This window comes from Gnatocerus cornutus, chromosome 3, assembly GCF_029298725.1.
Source record: "Gnatocerus cornutus isolate USDA-ARS CGAHR chromosome 3, icGnaCorn1.1, whole genome shotgun sequence".
Classification (NCBI taxonomy): domain Eukaryota; kingdom Metazoa; phylum Arthropoda; class Insecta; order Coleoptera; family Tenebrionidae; genus Gnatocerus; species Gnatocerus cornutus.
In genome coordinates, this window is record NC_142235.1 from 12,808,598 (window position 1) to 12,833,090 (window position 24,493).

The window sequence follows — 24,493 nt, forward strand, 5'->3', positions numbered from 1 at the left end:
CATCTTCAATCTACAAAACACTTTTACATTGTCGACACAGATGGCCTTTTGTAGGTTAATATTTATTAACTGCCTATTATTGACAGTTCAATTTTTGACTTGGATTCCAATGTCGCTCAATAGCTGTACCACTTAATTTTCACCATACCTGTACAAGTATTGAAGTAGATGGCTTCCAAACGATTTTTTGTCGTGGCAGAACTGGCTGTCGTCATGTTCCAATACACATTATAGTGTTGCCATCACTGGAATTAAATTTGGGCTGCTTTTGGTGTTTTATACCTTTTTGGGTAAACGAAGCAATTGTTGGGGCTCCCGATATTCAGAAAGTGTTATTATTATAATTGTTGTTATGGTTACTGTTCTAAACAGTTAACGATTAAGTAATCAGTACTTAATTGTATAAATAGAACTAAACTTTTAATGATGGAAAATAAAAAAGGAGACTCCAACTCCAACGAGGCTTTTTATTAATTTGTAGGAATTGGAACTTTAAAAGGATTCACTTACTTCAAGAGGAATTTAAAAACCCAAAAGATTTAAAATAAAATATCTTAAAAATTAATCAAAATTTGAATTTCTCGCGGCCACGTTTTGGCGTCAAATTCAAATTTTAGAATAAAATTCCAAACATAACCTCAAAATTATATTATCTTAAAATTATACAGTCTCTAAAACTATATCACTTTGCTTCTGCTCGCTTTTGTCTTTCGGATCAGCAATATAACTCTCCGTGTTCTGGTACCCATGGAAATAATCAAAATTACAAGCATAGGTGGGCTGTGAACTTATCACCGACATGTAGTTTTTTCCACAGCCAATATTTTTAGGATTTTTCATAACGACATAACCATTGGTCATTTCCAAATAATGCTGAAATAATGAAATTAGAATTTTATCGGAAAATAAGCAGAGACGTACGTTTTTCACCGCGGCTTCGAGCAATTTGGATATTTTTTCAGCCAATTGAGTAAAACTTGGTCTACTCGAAGGACTAGCATTCCAACAATCCATCATCACTTGGTATCTAAAAAAACATTATAACCGAAAACGTAAACGTACGTCTGAGCTCACATCTCCGTCGTCGCAAACTGTGGTTTTTCCATCCTATAACCATCTACCAGTTTCTGGTAAAAGGCTTGGTCTACCGGCATTCCCGGGTACGGCGTCTTCGCCAAAGAAAAGAACTCCCAGAGGACGATACCAAAAGACCACACGTCGGACTGAGTGGAGAAGACGTGCTCACCGATGGATTCCAGCGCCATCCACTTTACCGGCAGTGGTTCCTGGAAGTACCGTCAAAAAAGAACTATCAAGGTCGTACCTACATTGGTCGTCTTCTTGTAGACATCGTTTTTGTACATGTTTCTGGCTAGACCAAAGTCGGCGATCTTCACGATGTTGTCAACAGAAAGAAGAATGTTGCGTGCTGCTAAGTCACCATGGAGGACTTTATTTGATGCTAGGTACTCCATGCCTTTGTTACTTGGAAGGCCCAGACCAAGAAGTCGTGACTAGAAATGAACTTCTTTGGTTCTTCGGTGGTTGGGAGTAGAGTCGTGTAGTGGATGTTCCAGTCAAAGGATTCTTCTTTTCTTTGGTCAACGAAATTGGTACTATTCTTCAGGATGTAGTCGTGGAGGTTACCAAACGGACAAAACTCCACCACCACCAGAAGTTTTTCTTACATCAAAATTCAGCCAAGACGCTCTAAGTCAGTACTTACTCTTTGTGATCTCTTTAGTGCAAGCTCCGATAAGATTGACGATATTGATATGACTCCCTAGATGGACCATGATCTTCAGCTCCGACACCAGAGCTTTGATACAGTCATGACCGGCGAATTTGTTCACCGTTTTGACAGCAACTGTTGTAGTACCATCGGGACCAAGAAGATCGCCTTTGACCACAACACCAAACGCTCCAGATCCTAGTTCTTTGCCCAGCTTCAAGTTCGTCGTCGCAATCTCAAACTTCTTATCATATGGTAAGAACTCTGCCTGTTGGTCAAGACCCAGCTCTGGGTTGATACTCTCCACAGCTCCTTCTTCGAAGTTGGCCAACCCCGCGGCTTTCAACTCTCGTTTTAACTTGTTATCTCTGCGGGTCTTGATGACGATGAAGATGGTGAAGGCGACGACAATCAAAGACAAGATGATGATGGTCACCATCAACCAGTCGAAGTCGTCTTGGAGTGGAAGAAGCGAAGAGAGTTTTGTCGTCTTATTGAACCTGTTGCTGACGACACATTTATAGGTACCACCGTCTGGAGGCTCGATCTTATTGATGATCAACGTTTGGTTGTTCTCTTTAAGGGTAAACTTCTGTGAGTTTATGATGGTGCGGTTGAGCTAAAAACAACATAGAGATCTGATGGGGAAAAAGAGGAACTTACATGGTACCACCGCACGGAAGGAGTTGGGTAACCGTCGATGTTGCAATAGAACCTCCAAGAAGTACCCAGTTTTGCTTTAACGGTCTTGTTCTGCATGTTGGTGGCCACGTTAAGAGTTGGCAGTTCTGGAAGAAAAATTAAGTGTAGAGTAAGTACCAACTTTGAGCACCCACCTTTGACGACGAGTTCCACTGTCTTTGTAACACTGGTACCATTCTTGGTCCAAGCTCGACAGTAGTACTCCCCAGCATCAGTTTTGTCAATGTTAACTCTAAGAACTGAAACACTGCTATAGACAGCGTTGAAGTTCTTGATGTGGTACTCATCAAACCCTCTAATGGGGGCTTTGACATCATCTAGCGACAAATTCCGACCATGACGGTACCATTTGATTTCGTGGTAGAACGTGGCTAGAGACACTGAGCAAACCATCTCAACATCGTCTTTGAAGACGCTCTCCACTCTAATCGTCTCTTCAGATTTGATCATGTTTGGCGAGAAGACCTCGAAATCGTCTTGGTTCACTACAACCTAAGATTGTCACTAAGATGGTACTGTCTGGAGTCTTACCATGGAGGTGCTGGACTGAGATTCTTCGCCCAAACTTGTTGGACGTGACAGCTCTCAATTGCCCGGAATCCGACTTGTTGACGGTGACGAACGATATTGTCTGGAGACCCACATCTTCGGATCGGAACGGCGCCCAAGGGGAACCATCATGGTACTGGACATCCCCAAGAAAGCAAGCCAAGCCGTGACAACCATGAAACTCCCATTGGATTTTGGGCTTGGGGTCCGCAGTGGTTCGACATTTGACGATGTGGGTGTCGTTGCCAAAAGGTCGGACTTGAAGGTTTGTTTGAGGAGGTCCTGTCATGTTTACCGGGACCATGAAGTTCTTAGTACCATTTTTGTTGCGAGCAACGACGGTGTAGTTGCCGAAGTCATCACCAGAGAGTCTCTTGAACTCCAAGAACGCGTCGACGTTGGCGAAGTTGCTCGTGGTTGTCGAACCAAATGAGAACTTCTTTGACGAAGAAATCGTCTTGTTTCTTTTATTGTCAATCCAGGTAAAATTGGCATCGGGGTGCGCCCTCACGAAGACGTGCACTTCACTACCCTCCACGACGCTCCCAAAAAACTCAATCACACTCTCTTCAACTCCTGAAACATACAGGGTGACCAAAAAACATACAACCACCTTATAAGTACCGTAAACTGGGACCCACATGTACGTATACTTCGAGTAGTAGTCATTTTCCGTGTCTACGGCTGTGCAGTAATAAATTGAGCTGTCCTTGACTGTTGCTTCGCTAACACTATAAATGCTCGTCATTTTGTACGTTTCCGAATCTCGCTCAATCACTCCAGTTATGTTAACACGATCTAGCTGCAAATTATATACAGGGTGTGTAAGAAAAAGGGGCGTTTTTGCGACTCACGGTTAGGTTGTTCAGGGGAGCGTTCCATTCTATTGTAAAGTGGGGGTGGTTTGATGTGACTGTGCACTGGAGGTGGATGCTTTGACCGGTGGTGGTGTGACCGTTGGTGAGATCTTGGAGGCGGGGCTCTGTCAAGTAGCACGTCACTGGAAAAAAGGTTTCTAAAAATCTGATAGTTTTATTACGAAACAGCCAAATTATACAAGTGTTCATAAATGTTTCTAGCATCAAAGATGGCTCTGGAATTTCTGTCATACACTATTTTGCCGCTTTGTTTTTATAGTGAATATAACTATCTAGAAAATTATTTAGAATGTACTTTGCGTCAACGACTTTTAAGTTACGGTTTTGTGTTTAAATTTATAATTTTCAGGTTTTAAACCGCAATTAGAACAGTTTTTTCTTTCAAAACTTACTTTGTTACATGATTGAGGTTAACTACAAATGTCAGTTGAACAATCTAAACCCGCATTTGTAATAAGCAGCTAATTTCTTTGACATTTCATAGCCACCTTTGATGCTAGAAACATTTATAAACACCTTATATAGTAATTGAGTCAAATTTTGGAAATTTGCAAATTTTGAAAAAACAAAAATTTTCAGAATTTATCTTACAGTTTGTAGTTTCGGTAATTTTAATGCCAGAGGTATGAAATTTGCAGGGGTTACGACTTTCGACATGCTTATTATTTGTGCAAAATTACAAAAGTATACAAGGTGTTTGAAAAAAATACAATTTTTTTACATAGTCCTACTCATTTATAAGTTAAAATTTGGCAACACTGGACGGTCAACGTATTAATATAATTGTATACTCCATTAATATTAATTTATAAAAACTTTGTACCTGTCGTAAGTACATTTCCTTTAACCTTCTCGACAGTGGCGTAACTATATCGTTTGAGGCCCGTGGCAAATCCATCGGAGGGGGCTCTTTCTCTATTGATTTTTAAGAAGCCCTCTTTGACCAGGGGCCCTTTTGGCTCGGGGCCCGTGGCATTTTGCCGTTTTGCCACCCTATTGTTACGCCACTGCTTCTCGAATGTCTTTTTATTTTTGCATTTTTCCAAAAACAATAGATTTAAGTCTGTAATTTTGGTAGTTTTATGACCACTTTATTGAAATTTAGCAAATATTTTAAGAGAGACTTAAAACTCTAGAGCAAGAGGAACAAATGCTAAAATCGTCATATAAAATCGTCATTTCAAGTTTGATCTGTAATTTCAAAAAATTTAATAGTACAGCAACAAAGTTTAAATGATTTGTTAATAAATCACATGGTAAGTTTTAAATAAGAGAATGAAAAAGATTGATTTTCAAAATTTTATTTTGAGTTATACCGAAGTTTTTCAATCAATGAAATTTGACATGGTTATGTTTGATCTGTAATATATTTGCTAGTCCAAAACACAAAATTTTTGGGCAAAAAACAAATTTTAAAAATTTTGGTTTTGAGGTGGGGCAAAGATTCAAAGTATTTTAATACCAAAACAACGCATTTTCCTGGACTTTTAATTTTCGTGAACTTCTTAACTGTGCTCAATTATAAAATTACACAGTAAGTAAACCAGATTTTATGCAAGTTTTCAATTTTGGATTGATTAATTTTCAACATTTTAATTAAGGTTTACAATTCTGGTAGTTTTCAAGCCATCGATTTGAAATTTTGTGAGGTTATTATTTATCATCTGTCTGTTCACACATAAATTTTAAAATTATACACAAAAAAAATTAAAAAAATCGATAAATCAATATTTCTGTTATTCCGGCAGTTTCAACGTCACAGCAACAAAACTTGGCTGAATTATCAACCTTAGCTAGCTTTTAAATTGTGCCAAATTATAAAATTATAGAGTAAAGGATACAGAATTTACAAAATTTTTGAATTTTGATTAATTAATTTTTCAAATTTTAATTAAGGCTTGTAATTCTGGTAGTTTTATGGTCATAGAGTTGAAATTTGAGGTCACTCTTTTTACCTCTTTCCTTACGCATCCAAGTTTTAAAATTGTAGAGCAAAAGAGAGAAATGTTACAAATTTTTATTTTTGGGTAAAATCTAAATAAAAAAAAATCAAGTGCGGTGTTGTGATAGGTCAAGGTTACTCTGCTTGTCTTGTTGACGTACACATCCACATTCCAAAATTATAAAACAGTAAAAACTGTTTTAGAAAATTATATTTTTGAATCTAACCATAAATTTTCGAAATTTTGTCAAGCTGCCATTTTAACAGTTTTAACACCACAGCCACGAAATTTGGTGAAGTTATTAACCTTGATTAGCTTCATAAATGTATGGAATTACAGAATTATAGAGTCGAAGGGACAGATTTTATAAAATCCTATATTTTGGATAGAACTAAAAATTTTCAAAATTTTAATTGAGGCTTGTAATTCTAGTAGTGTTGAGGGTAACAATTCGAAATTTTGTAAGGTTATTTTTCTTCACCTGTCTGTTTAAAATTTAAAAATTGTAGAGCAAAAGCGACAAAATTATTAAGTAAAAAACGCAGATTTAACAAAATTTAATTTATAGATTGATTAAAAACATTTCAAAATTTTTATTCCAGTTTGTATTTCTCTAGATTGTGATGATAAAGTAATGAAATTTGAAAAGGTTAATCACTTCAATTTAGTTTTCAATATTGTAAAACAAAAGAAACTTATTTTCCAAAGTTTTATTTCGACGTTTATTAAAAAAAAATTCGAAATTTTGTCAGGCTGCTATTTTGGCAGTTTTAACACCAAAGCAACGAAACTTGGCGAAACTATTAACCTTGACTAGCTTTACAATTGTATTAAATTTCAAAATTATAAAGCAAATGGCACAGATTTGACAAAATCCTGTATACCTATTTTGGGTAGATCTGAAAATTTTCAAAATTTTAATTAATGCTTGTAATTCTGGTAGTTTTCAGGCTATTGTTTTGGAATTTCGCGTGTTATTTTTTTTCACTTGTCTATTTACACATCTAAGTTCCAAAATTATACAGCAAAAAAAACAAATAACAAAATAATTTTTTAGGTAGAATTAATCATTTTCAAAATTTGTTGACTCTGTCATTCCAGTAGTTTTTACGCAACAGCAACAAAACTTGGCGAAATTATTAACCTTGGCTAGCTTCACAATTGTACCAAATTACAAAATTGTAGAGTAGCAGACATAGATTTTATAAAATTTTATTTTTAGATAGATTCAAAAATTTTATTCCAGTCTGTAATGTCGAGCATTTACTGCTAAAGTAACGACAGGGAAGGTCATTGAGTTCAATTAAATGTTTTCAGTAAAAAAGTTACAGACCATAAAAACTAATTTTAGAAAATTTAACATTGAATTGAACCAAAAATTTGTAAAAATTGTATTAAAAATGTTAGTTTACATTTATTACGTTTGACTTTTTTATTTACTCCACCATAATATAAAAGTTATCATTTTATCAACCTTACAATTTTTAAATTAAAAAAAAAATAATTAATGACCCATTTGATTGTCAGTTTTAACGTCACAACAGTGAAATGAAATGATTATAATCTATGCTAAAACTCGAAAATTCAGAACAAAAAAAACAAATTTTCTAAAATTTTCACTTACCAAGAAACCCAAAATTACTCAAAACTATCGAAGAAACCACCACAAAACAATGCCACATTTTGTTTAACACCACAAAATTCCCACACTGAAAACTCCACACATGTTTGAATCAAACTAGTTTTTACATCCTCGGGAATTTCAGAATGACCACTTCGGAAAATGCAACAACCGCTTTTATATTAGATTCTGCGGTATTTTCAATAACAACAGTATTAAATATGCATATTAATTGCTAACGTTGAAAAGAATTCCGTCTTACAAACTGCAAATTGATAGAGGAAAATCCACAAAGGGATCTCTTCGTATTAACACATTTTTTTCCAAACTTCCGATGCAGTGAAGGTCATGTTATCATATCTCTCTATTTTAGTGCATCTTCGACGTCACAGTCTGACGCCAAATCGCGAAAAAAACGTTATAAACACCCTCTAATCTGCATCTGTTTATCGAGTCTCCAAGTAACATTTATTTTTATCTCAGAAAAATAAATATAACTCGCACGAATCTTCACAATAAACAACTTTTACTTCTGGTGTAAATCATATTTCTGAAGAGTCAATGAGAATATTGTTAGGTTGGGATGTTATGGTTAAAATGTTACGCAACTCTTGACCTTGATCTGAGAACATGCGAAATTAGAATGATTGATTTGTAATTCTGATCTCGTCGTATTTGTAGAAACTAAAGATTTTGTTTACTTAAGTTGAGTAGAGTAAATGAAATTTTTTGATGGCAATCGAAATGTTTTATTAGGGTGAGTTATAATTTTTGATTGTGGTTTATGGCACTTGAATTATTTAGAACTTGTGGCAGTAAGAAGAATAAATAAGTTACCTATAGCAGTATTAAATATCTGGGGCATTCTGTTTTTTTTTAAATTAATGTATTACGTCAAAATGCATACGAGTGTCACGTTTCAACATTTCAAAATGACCAGTTTTAACATTGTGGCACATAAAGTCCCTATAAACCAAAACAATATATTCGTTTTCAGATTTAAATTTTTATTTATATTTGTGGTTTTTATTCTAGAATGGTTGGTTTTAAAATTATGGCACATAATGAGCCGACAAACGAAAAAATATTTCGGTTTTAAATTTGAATTTAAATTTAAATCTGTGGTGCAAGAATAACTTGGTTTGTTTTAATAATAAAAACAAGAAGTCCGAATACATATAAATGCCACATTTCAACATTCTGAAACCACTGGTTTTGAAATTGTGGCATATTAAGTCTCGGGAAGCAAAAAAATTACGCCTGTTAACAGATTTCAAATTACATATTATTTGTAATAGTGGTACCTGAAAAGTTTAGATTGTTCTAAAAATTAAATCAGGCAGTCTAAATACATGCAGGTGCCAAATTCCACCGTTATAGAACCACTGGTTTTGAAATTGTGACATAAAAATGTTTGGTAAGCAGATAAATTAGATTGGTTCTAAAATTATAATTTTTATTCATATTTGTGGGATTAGGAAAATGTGGATTGTTCCAAAAAATAACATTGGATTCAAGTACTTGTGAGTGATACAGTTCACAGTTCTAAAGTGAGTGGTTTAGAAATTATGGCACATGTAGAGAGATAAAGTTTGTTTTCAGTATGAATTTTTTATTTTTATCTGTGGTATTTTGATTACCTTAATTTTTTGAAAAATGAGTTTATGAAGTTCGAATATATTTTAGTGCTACATTACAACGCCCTAAAATGTCTGGTTTTGAAATTATGGAAAATTAAAACCATGTAAGCAGGAAAAAAATTTGTTCTCAGATTTCAATTTTTATTTATATTTATAATTTGTATTATTAAGTTAAGACAGGAAGGGTTCAAATGAACATAAGTGCCACTGTTCAAAGTTTTAAAATGAGTAGTTTAGAAAGTTTCCTGGCACCTAAAGCTTCAGGAAGAAATGGAATAAAATTCATTTTCAAATTTCAAACTTTATTTTTATTTTTAGCACTTGAATAACTTAGAATGTTGTAAAAGTACAAATGAAAGTCCAAACACATATTTACCTAGTGCCTCATTACGACGTTCAAGAATAACCAGTTTAGCTACTTTGGCTCATAATGTCTCAAAAACCAAAAAATACTTCATTCAAAGAGTTAAATTTTTATTGAAATTTGTGGCACTTGTATAACTTGTATTATTTCAAAAAAAAAGGAAGTCTAAATACATGTAAGTGCCACACTTCAACGTCCTAGAATAACTGATTTTGAAATTATGTCATAAAAAGTCTCAGTAAGGAAAAAAATAGGTTTGTTTTCAAATTCAAAAAGTTGTTCATATTTGTGGCACTGAAAACTTGGATTGTTTGTGAAATAAAAAAAACAGGAAGTTCAAAAACATGTAAGTGTCGCAGTTCAAAGTTTTAAAATTAGTGGTTTAAAAATTAAGGCACATGAAGGTTTAGTACGAAGAAAAATTAAGATGTGATTTTTTTATTTTTATCTGAGGCATTTCAATTATTTTGATTGTTTTAGAAATGAAAGTAGGAAGTTTAAATACATATAAGTGCCACAGTTTGACGTTCTAGAATGACGCGTTTTTGAAATTGTAGCACTTTAAGTCCAGGTAAGCGGAATAATTACATTCGTTTTCAGATTTCAAATTTTATTTATATTTGTGGCATTTGAATAACTAAGATTGTTTTAAAAGTAGAAAGTCCAAATACATATGCAGTGCTACATTTCAACGTTCTGGATTGACGTATTTTAAAAATCTGGCACATAATGTCTCGGGAGAAGCAGAAAAATTAAATTTTATTTATAGAGTTATTTGCGGTACTTGAAAAATTTAGATTGTTTTAAGAATAAAAACAAAAATTTATAATGAGTGGTTTTGAAATTATGCCACATAATCTCAGTAAGAAGACAAAGTAAGAGACGAAGTCGCAGTAAATAGAAAAATTAAGTTTCTTTTTAGCAAAATTTTTTTATTACTATTTGAGGCATTCGAATCATTTTATTTGTCTTAAAAATAAAATTAGTAAGTTTAAATAGACATGAGTGCCCCATTCCAACGTTCTAAAATGACTTGTTTTGAAATTATAGCGCATTACGTCCAGGTACACTGCAGATTTCAAATTTTATTTATATTTATGGCACATGGAATACCTTGCGTTATTGAAAATGTAAAAGTAGGAAGTCCAAATGTACCTTTGTGTATAAGTGTCATAGGTCAACGTTTAGAAATCAGTGGTTTATAGATGGTGGCACATGAAGTCCTAATTAGCAGAAAAATTAAGTTCGTTTTTAATATCAAATTTAATTTTTATTTGTAGTTTTTGGAAAATTTTGATTGTTTTAAAAGTACAAACAGAAAGTCCTAATACATATAAGTAAATGCCACATTTTCATGTAATAAAATGACTGGTTTTGACACTGTGACACATGAATAAGATAAGATAAGCAGAAAAATACGTTTGTTCTCAGATTTAAATTTGTATTTCGTGTGATCATAATTGTTGTAATTGAGTCAGCCTTGGAAATTAATTTGTGGGTATGTCTTTGATAGATTCGTACTGACATCTGTCAAATGGTTGTCAACTACAATTCCAAAATTGGGCAAATAGCGAATCCACATTGAAGGTTTTCTTCCATTTTGTGTCCAACACCTTCCAGAATTCCTTCTTTTACTGCTTGATTTACCTTTTTTCCAGTATCGGTTGTCAAGTTCGCTGTCAGATCGCTAGTATGAATTGTCGATAGACATACGGATTCATTTCCATGGATGACCCGATTTCAAACAATATTGATTACACGATACTTATGGCAATTAGATATATTATTCTAAAATCAAAAACAAGCCAAAATACATGTAAAAGTCACAGTTTATTATTGTAAAATGAGAAAATACAGTCTTTTACAATAAAGTTTTTAGTCTAAATTGTTTACTTTCTTAGCAAACTGAAAAATTAATATTAAATTTGAATGTGTGGTAAAATTTTGTTCTTTTGCAAATTTGCAAATTTTTTTGCAAATCACCAGATCTGACTAATTAATTACTTTTCAAATCCTCCGTTTTCCCTTTACAATGAAATCTTCAAATCTTGAGCCTTATCTTGTTTGCCTCAATTTATCTGTTTATCAACGCATTTATCTAAATAACACCACACAATTCAGCTATATAACTTCAGATGCAATCGGTGCTTCTTCACAAGTTGAATTGTTTCTTTAGAAATGATTATCTTCATCACTGTTGTCGCCGCATTAGTCTCCATCTTCATCGCTTACGTAAAATGGAAGTACCAATACTGGCAGCGCCAAAACGTCCACTTCTTTGAGCCGAAATTCCCTTTCGGCAACTCCATGGGCCCTTTCAAACGCACCAAGAGCAGCGGAGAGGCTACTAAGGAGTTCTACGATACAATCCGAAGAAATGGATGGAAGTACGCCGGGATGTACTCCATGCTCAGTCCAACTCTGATGGTCACAGATCTGGATCTTGTTAAGAACATCTTCACCAAAGACTTTCAACACTTTACAGACCGTGGGATGTACACTAATGAAAAGGATGATCCCCTAAGTGGTCACCTTTTTAATATTGGTGGTCAAAAGTGGAGGAACATGAGGATGAAGCTCAGCCCGACTTTCACCTCAGGGAAGATGAAAATGATGTTCCAGGCTTTGATAGAGTGTGTTCCTAACTTTTTGAAGAAGATCGAGTCCGATTGTGAAGACCACGCTCCTATCGACATCAAAGAAGTTCTTGGTTGTCTCACCACCGACATCATCGGTTCCTGTGCGTTTGGTCTTGAATGCAACAGTTTTGATGACGCCAACTCTCCGTTCCGTGACAACGGAAGAAAGTTCTTCAAAGGCAGCCCCAAGAAGTTCATTAATTCTATGATGTGTATGAACTTCCCCAATGCTGCTCGGTTCTTAGGCCTCAGTTTTACCCCGAAAGACATCACGGAGTTCTTCATCGGCGTCGTCAAAGACACTGTTAAATACAGAGAGACGAACAACTACTCCCGGAAGGATTTTATGCAACTTCTGATCGAAATGAAGAATCAAGATGAGGGTGGTACCTTCACTATTGAAGAACTCGCCGCTCAAAGCTTCGTCTTCTTTGTTGCTGGTTTTGAGACGTCTTCCACCACGATGACTTTTGCCATGTACGAATTGGCACGAAGACCAGAGATTCAAGAGGAACTCCGAGAAGAAATTAACACAGTTTTGGCTCAACACGCTGGAGAGGTGACATATGATGCCATCCAAGAGATGAAGCTCATGGACAGAGTTATCAACGAGACTCTAAGAATGTACCCACCGATTCCTCTTCTTTTCAGGAAGTGTGTTAAAGACTACAAAATTCCCGGAGAAGATTTTGTCATTCCGGAAGGTATGAAAGTTAATATTAGTGCTTTGGGGATACACTACGATGAGGAGTACTACACTGAGCCGAAGAAGTTTGATCCTGAGAGGTTCACTGAGGAGAATAAGGCGAAGAGGCACAACTACGCTCATCTTCCGTTTGGCGAAGGACCAAGGAATTGCATTGGTAAGTTGTTGGGTTTCTCACAGTAAAAATTTTTTTTCGTTTTTTTTTTTATGTAGGAATGAGATTTGGATTGATGCAGTCTAAAGTTGGATTGGCTTATTTGATCAAAAACTACAAGTGGAAAGTAAATAAGAAAACCATGGAGCCTCTGAAGATGAGCGCGACTGCTTTTATACCGGCGGCTGAAGGAGATATTTGGCTGAGTGCCGAGAAAATTCAGCAGAAATAGAATGTTTGTCAAATAAATTTGTTTTTGTGCTTAATTTGCTAGTATTTTATAGAATTTTGCTTTATATAGATTTCTTGATGTCTTTCAATTTTTGCTCTTCTGGATCTTTTTGCATTTTTATTCTAATTTTTTGGGCTATGTATTTCTTTTTGTTTTGGTTTTCACTCTTCCCAGACTCTTTTATAATACATATACAAGGTCCGGCAACACTTACCCCCAAAATCGTCTTTAATTTTAAAGGTAAAATTTTGAAAATTTGCATACGCTCATAGTTGACAAAGCTCTAGAAGCTGACGCAAAAATTTGTTTATTATCACTGATAGTGTTGGCGTCGCGACGCCTTAAAAACGTAATTTTAGTTAATTTTGAGGGTTTGTGGTATCAACAACTAATTTAATTTTTTGATTCAATGCAAATTGTCTTCAAAATTTGAGAAAAAAGTGCTGTTTTATCAAGTTAGTTTCTAATTTCATTACGTCAAAATTGGAAACTACGTTTACACCCATCTGTCAACATCTTGTGTCACAAATGACATCTATCCTTTGGTTTGCTTTAGATTGTAACAAAAGTCTTACTTGGTGAAATTGTCGCTTTGTCGATGTTAATTAACGATTTCTGGTGTCCATAAAGTGCAACATGCCCGTGTTAATCAAAATTAACCTTCATAAGAGTGAATGAAGTGACTTGTGAAATTTTGGTGTAAACGTAGTTTGGCGCTGCGCTGTCATAATTTTGAAAACTAACTTGATAAAACAGCGTTTTTTTCGCAAATTTTAAACACAATTTGCATTAGATTTAAAGTAAAAACTCAAATATTTGTATCACAGTTACGTTGAAAAAAAATTGAATTCGCGAATATTTTCGCAAAAACTCAAAAATTGCGAAAAAATATACTTCTTAGGCGTCGCGACGCCAACCAAACCGTGATAAAAAGCAAAATGTTTGCGTCAGCTTCTAGAGCTTTGTCAACTATGAAATTTCTAAAATTTTATCTTCAAAATTAAAGACGATTTTAGGGGTGGACACAAGTGTTGCCGGACCCTGTATTTTATATCTGCTGCTCGACATTCTCTAATTGTAAGATAAGATAAATACATATATCTAATCTAAAAAGAAGATTAAATACAAATTTTGTAATAATAATTTGTAATAAAATTTTTATTTTAGATTCTGGCTCCCTGCAAAAAATGTTCTGAAAACGCTGGTTTATAAATTACGGCAAATCGCATCTCAGTAAACAGAAAAACTAAATCAAGTTTAAGATAAAACATTTTTATTTTATTTTCTGAAATTTTAAATTCATAAAAGTGCTTTTTTTTACGGTCCAGATTTTCTGGATTTTGATTTATGTCGAAGTAGTCTTTGTAAGTAGACAAAAAGTTATTACAAGTTTTTTTTATTTTGGTTTGAGGCATTTTTGTTAAAACATCGGTAAAAAAAATATAATGAAAAAGTCTACATGCCATTTTGCAACGTTTTAGAACATCCAGTTTTTAAATTGTGACAAATAACAAAACTACTAAAGGAAATCTAAGATTTTTTTTTGTTTTCTTTCACTCAGAATTATTTAATGAATTGTTTCAAATTTGGATAAAAGATGTTCAAATACGTACAGGTGCCATTTTTAACGTGCTAGAATTAATACTGTTAAAATTGTGTAAAATGTAAGCATAGAAGCCAAAATAAATTTGTTTATTTCATTTTTTGGCAAAAATATGGAAAAGTCCAAAAACATGCAGATGCCATTTTTCAGCGCTTCTCATTTTCTGGTTTTTAAATTGTAGCAAAAGAATGCTTTGTAAGCAGACAAAAAAGTAATTGCACGATTTTTTTTTAAATTTGTTAATATGGCACTTCGATATCGCTTACTAGTTTTGAATTTATGGCGAATGTAAGCAGAAAAACTAAAGTCCTTGAGCGTATTGACAGAATGAATTGTTTTAAATATGGAAAAAAGTAGTTTATAAAAATAAAAGTGCTACTTTAAAACTTCAAGAATTTTTTAAATACAGAGTGATTTTTTAAAAACGGCAGGCGTTGTAGAATTTTTATTTATAAACCGATTTCAAAAATTTAAAAAACAAATTAAATGGTTTTTAATTTACTATAAACTGATAATTTTAGAATTTTTCAAAATGTCTTAGTATCTTTTGGGCGATATTCAACTTTCTTATTTTAAATAGACCTCCATATTTTTTTTTCATAATTTGGAAGATATTAATTTTCTTGATTCAGAAATGTCTAATATGTTCTACTTTTACAAAAAATATTTAAAAAAAAATATCAAAAATGAAAAAATTTAGGCAATAAAAGTTAATAAAAACTAGGTGCGTGCTGTCAAATAACACAATACCGTTATTGTAATGTCAAAAAGCAGAAAATAACAGAAAGGATTGGCAATTTTTTGGAAATTATTGATAACAAAAGACAATAATAATTACAAATCAGAAAAAAACATCTACCTAGTTTAATTAAAATACTGTTGAAACGCCATCTCGTTTTTTCATTGCACAATTGACACCATAAATTTAGATTTTTAATAACTTTTATTGCCTATTTTTTTTAAATATTTTTTTGTAAAAGTAGAACATATTACACATTTCTGAATTAAGAAAATTAATATCTTCCAAATTATGCAAAAAATATGGGTGGCAATTTAAAATAAGAAAGTTGAATATCGCCCAAACGATACTTTTTAAGACATTTAGAAAAATTCTAAAATCATCAGTTTATAGTAAATTAAAAACCATTTTTTTTTAATTTTTGAAATCGGTTCATAAATAAAAATTCTACAACGCCTGCCGTTTTTTAAAAATCACCCTGTATTAGATAAATAAAATTTTTAAACTTAAAAAATACAAACTAAAAATTTTCAATTTTGTTTGTGACACTTTGAGGATATTATTTCTAACAAAAATTGTTCAAAAACAAGCACGTTTTATTTTTCAATGTTTTAGAATTGCCATTTTCGAAATTAAAGCAAATGTAAATAAAATCTGAATTAATTTCAAAAATAAAAAAAATGACCGCATTTTCTAGTACAAACACAAAATGTTGTTTTTTAATATTCCAGTTTACTGATTTTTGAATTGTGACAAAAAAAAACTCTTGTAAGAGGAAAAAAATTGTAAAATTAAGAATTTTGTTTTGTGGGATTAATTGATATAAAAATTGAAAGACGAAGTCCAAATACATCCACATGCCATTTTTCAACGCTTAAGAAGTTCTACTTTTCAAATTTTGGTAATTAGATCTAAACAAAAAAAACCAAAGCATTTTGATTGCTGGTTTATTGAAATATAATAGATAGTTATTTAAAAGTTGAAGTCCAAAAAGCAAAGGCGCCAAATTTAAAAGTACAGTTTAAAGACTTCAACTAGTGATAAAAACAAGTCACGTCACGTATTTTTCGCAATTCATGATCTGACTAAACAATTTTTGTACTCTCATTCTCCGTTCGCACAATATAAATTTCAAACCGCGAGCGTTATCTTCTTATCTATTTATCTCCGCATGCATCAGAAGAAACAATATATAAACACAAATCCACGTTATGTTTAGCCAGAACGTGAAAAACTTCACCTTCAAAAAATGATATTCTTCATCACCGCCATCGCCTTGTTGGTCTCCATCGCCATCGCTTACGTGAAATGGACCTACAGCTACTGGAAACGCCAAAACATCCCCTATTTCGATAATAATTCCAAGAAGACCAAAGGCAACGTGGAAGCCACCAAGGAGATTTACAACACCATGAGAAGAAATGGGTGGAAGTACGCCGGAAGCTATTCCATGCTAACGCCCACTTTGTTGGTCACCGATCTTGATCTGGTAAAAAACATCTTCACCAAAGACTTCCAACACTTTACAGACCGTGGTATGTACACCAACGAAAAAGCTGATCCTCTTAGTTGTCACCTCTTCAACATCGGTGGTCAAAAGTGGAGGAACATGCGGATGAAAATCAGCCCGACTTTCACCTCCGGGAAGATGAAGATGATGTTCCACGCTTTGATAGAGTGTGTTCCTAGTTTCTTGAAGAAGATCGACTCGGATTGTGAAAACCACGCCCCTATTGACATCAAAGAAGTTCTTGGTTGCCTCACCACCGACATCATCGGTTCTTGTGCGTTTGGTCTTCAATGCAACAGCTTCGAAGACCCGAACTCCCCGTTCCGCGATAATGGTCGAAAATTCTTCCAAAGCCACTCCAAGAGGATTTACACTTTGTTGACTTGCACTCACTTCCCTCGTCTTGCCAGGTTGTTTGGTCTCACCATGACACCGAAAGATATCACTGACTTCTTCATGGGGGTCGTCGAAGACACTGTTAAGTACAGAGAGACGAAGAATCACTCCCGGAAGGATTTCATGCAGCTCTTAATTGATCTGAAGAACCAAGAAGACGGTGATACGATGACCATCGAAGAACTCGCGGCTAATTGCTTTGTTTTCTTTGTTGCTGGTTTTGAGACGTCCTCTACCACCATGACTTTTGCCATGTACGAATTAGCGCGAAGACCAGAGCTCCAGGAGCAACTCAGAGAAGAAATTAACACAGTCGTTGCTCAACACGGCGGGAAGATAACTTATGATGCCATCCAAGATATGAAGCTCATGGACAGGATCATCAACGAGACTTTAAGAATGTACCCACCGGTTCCTATCCTCTTCAGAAAAAGTGTTAAAGACTACAAAATCCCTGGTGAAGATTTCGTCATCCAGAAAGGCATCAAAGTCAATATTAGCGTTACTGGAATTCACTATGACCCTGAGTACTACCCTGAGCCCGAGAAATTCGATCCTGACAGGTTCACTGAAGAGAATAAAAAGAAGAGGCACAACTACGCTCATCTTCCGTTTGGTGAAGGGCCAAGAAATTGCGTTGGTAAGTTGGTGGGATTCTTAAAGTGCTCATTACTTCTTGTTTTGGTTGTAGGAATGAGATTTGGGCTCATGCAGTCAAAAGTAGGATTGGCTTTCTTGATCAAGAACTACACGTGGACCGTAAATAAGAAGACCTTGGAGCCTCTGAAGATAAAGAAACATTCTTTCATACCGTCCGCTGAAGGAGAAATTTGGCTGAGTGGCGAGAAAATTCAGCAAAAATAAAATATATAAGAAGTACTGTGTACCTGTCTAATAAAAAATTTTCACGTAGATTCTTATTTTTTATAGAAGAAATACATATTAAAGGTACAAGTTTCGACAGACAGGTTTTTCATACTAGGTATGTTTTGTATTGAAGCTGTGTTTTTAAGTTTTTTTTTAATTTAAGTTTATTTTGGGACTTTTTTGTAGAACGGTTAAGTTGGTGAAACGTCATTCAAGTGTCAACTGTAATCAAATGACGTTTATTATTGAACAATTCTTACAGTTCTGACAAGAAATGACAGGAGTGCAAACTCACAAAACAGTGCTGTCTGGAGTTTCTTAAAGCATCGCAAACAATTGAAAAACAATGCTATAAGGCAACTCTTAAAGCATTGAATCAGAAAACAATATAAATGAGAAAATCTACAACACTATTAAGTGAAGTGGTTTTACAATATATGAAAATACAAAAAACAGAGTATTTTAAATTTTTTTATACATGTTAGACTTCTGGATTTAAGTTCTTTTATTCTTAATTACTTCCAGATTCTTCAGATTTTTTCATTAAAATTAATTATTTGCATCTATATTATTTTTGAATACGTTTTTGTATTCTCTTTCAGTTTTGATTCCATGGAATGCTTTGGAATTTTCGACTTTTAGAAAAAAATAAATTTGGGATAATTTAAATTTTATTTTTTTTTAAATTTTTAAGCAAGTAATAAGTTTTCAGGTTTTTTTAGGTTTTAAATTATTTTCTTTGTTTCTTCAGGCACTTTCATTGTTCATTGTTCTTCATTTTCCGTACTAAGGTGGCGCCATCTATGCATGATTTTTGTAACTTACATCAGGATAACGAGATTAGGCACCCCCAATTTAATAATAATTTGAGTAAAATTAAACGATAAACTGCTGTAAAATGCAAGAAACACGTGTTGAATTATTCCTAGACCTCTACTAGAGTGACGAAAGTGCTGCTGCAGCAATGATGTCAAAGAGCACAGATTGTCCATAAAATCTTCATAAATTTGTTTGAAGGATACATAAACATTTTTAATTATTGTTTAGTTGTTATAAAAATCTAATAATAATTAGATCAATAATTCATAAATTAAAATTAATAGACTTGTGTGTTAAAAAAACTATTTTACTCTTTCAATTTCTACTGAAATTTTTTGTATTGCATAGATTCTCACCGTTCTTGGAATTTTTGGGATTCTTTTAATTATCTTCTAATTTCAAATTTCGTTGATTCTGGACTCTGATATTTTTTTATTTTTTAATTCTTCTATTTCTAATATGTACTCCTTTTCCTTTATATTTGAATTATTCCTAATTTTTTTAAATTTCTTCCTCTTTTCCTCTAACGTGTGTGCATTTCTTGCTTTCGTTGTTCTTTTTTAAATTCTTAAATTGAAAAAGAAGCTCGAAATACTGCCCTTTGAGATCGATCGGACAAATTAGGAAAAATAAAAATCAACTTAACGAGACTTTGATCGGCCATAACTCAGTTATTTGTTGCCGGATCTGAATTTAAATCTCAGATTTGGAATCTGCGGAAAATTCTGCGTACACCGATGTAAATAACTTAAGTTTACTCTAAAAAATAAGCGAGATATCAATATCAGAGATTTGGCATAGTTTTAGTCGTGAATTTTTACAATTTACAAATTTCGACTGTAGAAAAATCAAAAATCTTCTTCTTATGTAAAAAATCGCGAGAAAAACGATGGTGCAAACCGCATCTCAATATCTGAAATAGTTTCCGAAATATCGAGCACAAATTGTTTCAAACGTTCAAAAATTTGGCCCTCTGGCGACAACCCAAAAATTCAAACGACCATAACTCAGTTATTTGTTGACGAAAAGTAAAGTATGTTTTTGGATTCAGCGCGACATTCTGCGTAAAATGAGCCCAGATTTGTTGAGTTTGCTTAATAAATAAACGAGGCATTGGCCAAAAACTGTTTTGAGGACGTCATTACAGGGTGATTTTCAATCAATGTTTTCAAAATGAAAACGACGAAAACATCAGTCGAATGAGGAGCTCGAAATCTATCTACTGGCCAAATTTGAATCGATGGGATAAATAGTTTACGAGTTATGCCCAAAAATAAAAAAAATGAAAAATTTTTGGGTCGGCATTTTTTTTTGCGAAAAATCGACTATCGAATTTTAGGCTTTTGATAACATTTTCTAACGTAAAATGAACCGAGAAAAAGAATGTCGCAAACCGCATCTCAATATCTCAAATTGTTTCCGAGATATTTATCTTTAAAAATTAGAAAAAATGAGGAAAAATGAAAATCAACTTTCCGAAACTTTGATCGGCCATAACTCAGTTATTTGTTGTCGGATCTGAATTTAAATCCCAGATTTGGAATCTCCGTAGCCACATTACAGTTTACTAAAACGAATTTGCTTTGACTCCTCACAGATGACTCCACCTACAGTAAAGGCAAATATTGATTGATAACTTGATGGAGCAGTTAGTTTTCTTTCTTTTTTACTTATCTGCCACTCCTTCAGAAGACGATTTTTCTTTTTCAAGTTTATTTAAGTAAAATTATAAATTTGTCGTAATATGTCGTCATATTTTACAACTTCCACTATTAGGTAACTAGAAATATCACTCTTCTAAAATCAGTTCAGTGTTTTATCTCGAGTGAACCGTCTCGCTATGGTCCTGGGCAACTTCTTCATGGTCGTGGCTTCCTTGGTCGCCATGATTATAGTGTACTACAAGTGGAAGTTTCAATACTGGAAGCGAAGAAATTTACCATTCTTAACACCATCAATTCCTTTGGGTTCCATTTCTAACCCCTTTACTAGACGGGAGCAAGTTGGATTCCGCGCCAAACGCTCTTACGATGCCATCAAAGCCAAAGGGTGGAAACATGGTGGTCTTTACTTCCTTACCGCACCCTCCTACATGGTTGTTGATTTGGACTACATCAAAAACGTCATGACGAAAGACTTCCAGTACTTTACCCACCGCGGGAATTTCTTTGATCCGAAGAGCGACCCCCTCCGTGCACACCTCTTCAATCTTGAAGGTGCAAAATGGCGCAACTTGAGAACCAAAATCACTCCAACTTTCACCTCGGGGAAGATGAAGATGATGTTTCAGACTTTGATGGACTGTGTCCCTCGTCTCCTCCAGAAAATTGAATCAGAACTGGAAGGCCCTATTGACATCAAAGACGTCTGTGGTTGCTTCACCACCGACATCATCGGGTCTTGTGCTTTTGGTTTAGATTGTAACACCTTCGAGGACGAGAATTCACCTTTCCGTGTGTATGGCAAAAAAGTTTCTTCTGGGTCACGCTTGCGGATTCTCAAGTTGCTTTTTGCGGCGAACTGGCCCACCTTGGCTAAGAAGTTAGGAGTTACTATAACTCCACCCGACGTCACTGAATTCTACATGAAACTAGTCAAAGACACTGTTAAGTACCGTGACAGCAACAACATCACTCGCAACGATTTTCTTCAGCTTTTGCTCAACTTGAGGGATTCAGGCGATGGTTTGACTATCGAAGAAATCGCCGCTCAAAGCTTCGTTTTCTTTATAGCTGGATTTGAAACGTCCTCCACCACCATGGCTTTCGCTCTCTACGAGTTAGGGCGAAGACCAGACATCCAAGAGCAAGTGAGAGATGAAGTTGAGACTGTTTTGAAGAAGCATGGTACCATGACGTATGAGGCAATCCAAGAAATGAAGTACTTAGACCAGGTTTTGGACGAAACTCTGAGAATGTACCCTCCGTTTTCAATTTTAAGCAGAAGATGTGTTAAGGACTACAAAATTCCAGATGATGACGTCGTCATTGAGAAAGGTACAAGCGTTATTATACCAGTTCTGGCAATTCATTACGATCAAGAGTACTACCCTGAGCCTGAGAAGTTTGATCCTGAGCGGTTCTCTGAAGAGAAGAAGAAGGAGAGGCATGGTTACGCTCATCTTCCTTTTGGAGAAGGACCGAGAGTTTGTATAGGTAAGTTGGTACGACCTGGAGGAAGGTGGTACCAAAACTTATATTCCAGGACAGAGATTTGGACTTATGCAGACGAAAGTTGGTTTGGCTTCTTTGTTGAGACAATACAAGTTTAGTGTTGATGGTAAGACGAAACAGCCTCTGAAGATGAAGCCGAATGGTTTTATATTAGCAGCCGAAGGAGGGATTTGGCTGAATGCCGAGAAAAGATAATTTTTTATGATTATTTGAGTTATTTTATCAACAATTTGTCATTATTTCATGTGATATTACTCAATCTTTATTTATTTTTGGAACTGTTAAAATCTGAGGTTATCTAATCTAATCTCAAAATGATTTCATGATTTGCAAGAATCAAGGTTTGTTTTATTTTAGTTTGAAAACACAGACGACGAAGACAAAAATTGCAACTAGAACTACTTAGTGCTTAAGTCGCTGCTGCGCTGAATCTGGCTCAACACCGAAACCATCGAATATATCCATTTAAAAATCTAAAAATTTTTTATTGATTTGAATTTACGGATTTTAGTACTCACCGCTACTCCTAAATCATAATTAATTGCCATAACTTGAGAAAACGTCAATTGTAAAGTGTTCTGAGCATGCAACACAAACAACAAATAATTCTTCTTATTTTCCCCGTTCCAGTCGTACCAATTTCTAGTTGACAGCACTGAACTCAACTCGTTTGACTATAAAACCATCGAAAACAAGAAATGAAGGGTACAAAAATCTTACCACATCTTGCAGCATTTGTCCTGTCAGTATAATGTGAATGAAAGTCAGTGCCACTGTTACAATCAAAGAGAAAATTCTGGCATGTAGTCCTTCTAACGAATCCTGCCACTTTTTAAAAAATTAAAAGATTATACCAAGATCAGCTTACATTGTAGAAGAAAACTAAGATGCAAATACAAAAAATGGTGCCGGCGACGCTGAAAAGAACTATCAATGTGCTAATTTTACGCAGAACGTTGGTCGTTACTCTAAAAAGATAATAGAAAGAAAAAGACCAATGAATGTATAACACCTACAAACGCATATAGATGTGTTTCTCAATAGCAAACTTCAGTTTTCGCCCAAGAGCTTCTTGGTACTCTTTCTGATAAAACAACGTTTTCTCATGATTAAACCCATCATCAAATCTTTTCAAAAAATCAATCAATAAATAGAATTCGAAGCGTAGTCGCCCCACCATGTAGATTGTCATGTAAAACCCTGCTGTTGACATCAGACCTATGGGAATAAAGGTCAGTCTGAAGAGCCAGAATAATATTTTCTTCCATTCTGAAAAAATCTCCGCAAAAATTGCAAAAGGAAAGAGAATTTCGGAATCACCGTCTATAGGCTCCATGAACGTTAAACAACAAAAAATATTTAGAAGTGTGTTTAGTACAGTAAAAGTGTTGAAATAGAGACCCTCCAGACGAATTCTTTTTTTGGTTGCAACACTGACTGTGCTCATGTCCCAAAACTGATAGTTGCTGACTGTGTCGTGGTACAGTGTTGCTAACAGGGGAGTTGGACCAATTGTAACTACGAACTAAAAAAATGCCTAATCCGTCAATGGTTAAAAGATATTTAAAAAGATAAAAAAGAGAAATAAAAGTACTGTAAAAAAATTAAGTAAAGAAGTTCACTTGAAACTTACAAAGACCAAGCATCCATAAGATGGTAAAAACTTGATAAAGTACCAAAAATCGAACTTCGCCAAGAAGAGGAAAGTTTGAAAGAGCAATAACAAAGCGATACTGATGGAGATTACTCCAGTTGAAATTTTCAGGAGGATGTTATGGAAAGAATCGAGATAAAGGAGACGAAGGAGCCACAGATGGTCATCTAAAAACAACGAGGACTTAATTTCGGCTATTTTTGGGGGATTTTACCTTTCTTGGAGAAGGAAACGACTGTTGGGGTTCCAGCGAAGCGCATTTTTCAGACGATAATTCAAAATTAGTGTTGTTACAAGTGTTGTTATAGTTACTAACTTGTAATTAGAATGTAACGATTAAGTAATTAGTTCGCATTTATATTGTTTAAATAAAACAAAACTTTTAATGACATATTAGTTATTTATGTACCAAGTCAGTAAAATGATTCTTTATTGAAAGAGTCTGGATTGCAAACCGAGTGAGTGTAGCGAGCGACATTTTACTGACGTGGTGCATACAAAATTTTATCGCCAACCGTAAAAATTAATAAATTTTAAAATATTGAGATGTTATAACGTGTTGCATTTTATTT

The 24,493-nt window shown here is 34.3% G+C and overlaps 3 protein-coding genes and 1 pseudogene across 7 annotated transcripts; 3 read left to right on the top strand and 1 right to left on the bottom strand.

The window, feature by feature from the left end:
- Window positions 1-633: 633 nt before the first annotated feature.
- On the bottom strand, window positions 634-7,800 carry LOC148177070 (vascular endothelial growth factor receptor 1-like; annotated as a pseudogene). Its single transcript, XR_015769868.1, has 11 exons — window positions 7,429-7,800; window positions 3,838-3,983; window positions 3,608-3,785; window positions 2,966-3,559; window positions 2,569-2,919; window positions 2,396-2,520; window positions 1,727-2,351; window positions 1,329-1,683; window positions 1,075-1,286; window positions 922-1,027; window positions 634-873 (listed from the first exon to the last, which is right to left on the bottom strand). The product of XR_015769868.1 is annotated as a vascular endothelial growth factor receptor 1-like (transcript).
- LOC148177071 (putative cytochrome P450 6a23) lies at window positions 3,721-13,242 on the top strand. Of its 4 annotated transcripts, none has more exons than XM_088033513.1 (3): window positions 3,721-3,803; window positions 11,606-12,931; window positions 12,988-13,242. In XM_088033513.1, exons 2-3 carry the CDS (start codon window positions 11,608-11,610, stop codon window positions 13,158-13,160), a joined length of 1,497 nt encoding a protein of 498 aa, XP_087889639.1. In that variant the 5' UTR covers window positions 3,721-3,803; window positions 11,606-11,607; the 3' UTR covers window positions 13,161-13,242. The 4 variants fall into 4 exon arrangements, with proteins under 4 accessions (XP_087889639.1, XP_087889638.1, XP_087889635.1 ...); XM_088033512.1 differs by lacking the exon at window positions 3,721-3,803 and adding an exon at window positions 3,910-3,994; XM_088033509.1 differs by lacking the exon at window positions 3,721-3,803 and adding an exon at window positions 8,027-8,182.
- LOC148177072 (putative cytochrome P450 6a14) lies at window positions 3,904-18,322 on the top strand. The gene is made up of 3 exons (XM_088033514.1): window positions 3,904-3,994; window positions 16,722-18,048; window positions 18,100-18,322. Exons 2-3 carry the CDS (start codon window positions 16,752-16,754, stop codon window positions 18,270-18,272), a joined length of 1,470 nt encoding a protein of 489 aa, XP_087889640.1. The 5' UTR covers window positions 3,904-3,994; window positions 16,722-16,751; the 3' UTR covers window positions 18,273-18,322.
- Window positions 18,323-20,726: 2,404 nt separating this feature from the next.
- LOC148177073 (putative cytochrome P450 6a14) lies at window positions 20,727-23,680 on the top strand. The gene is made up of 2 exons (XM_088032480.1): window positions 20,727-22,249; window positions 22,299-23,680. The coding sequence occupies exons 1-2, from the start codon at window positions 20,935-20,937 to the stop codon at window positions 22,460-22,462; spliced, it is 1,479 nt and encodes a 492-aa protein (XP_087888606.1). The 5' UTR covers window positions 20,727-20,934; the 3' UTR covers window positions 22,463-23,680.
- The last annotated feature ends 813 nt before the right edge of the window (window positions 23,681-24,493 follow it).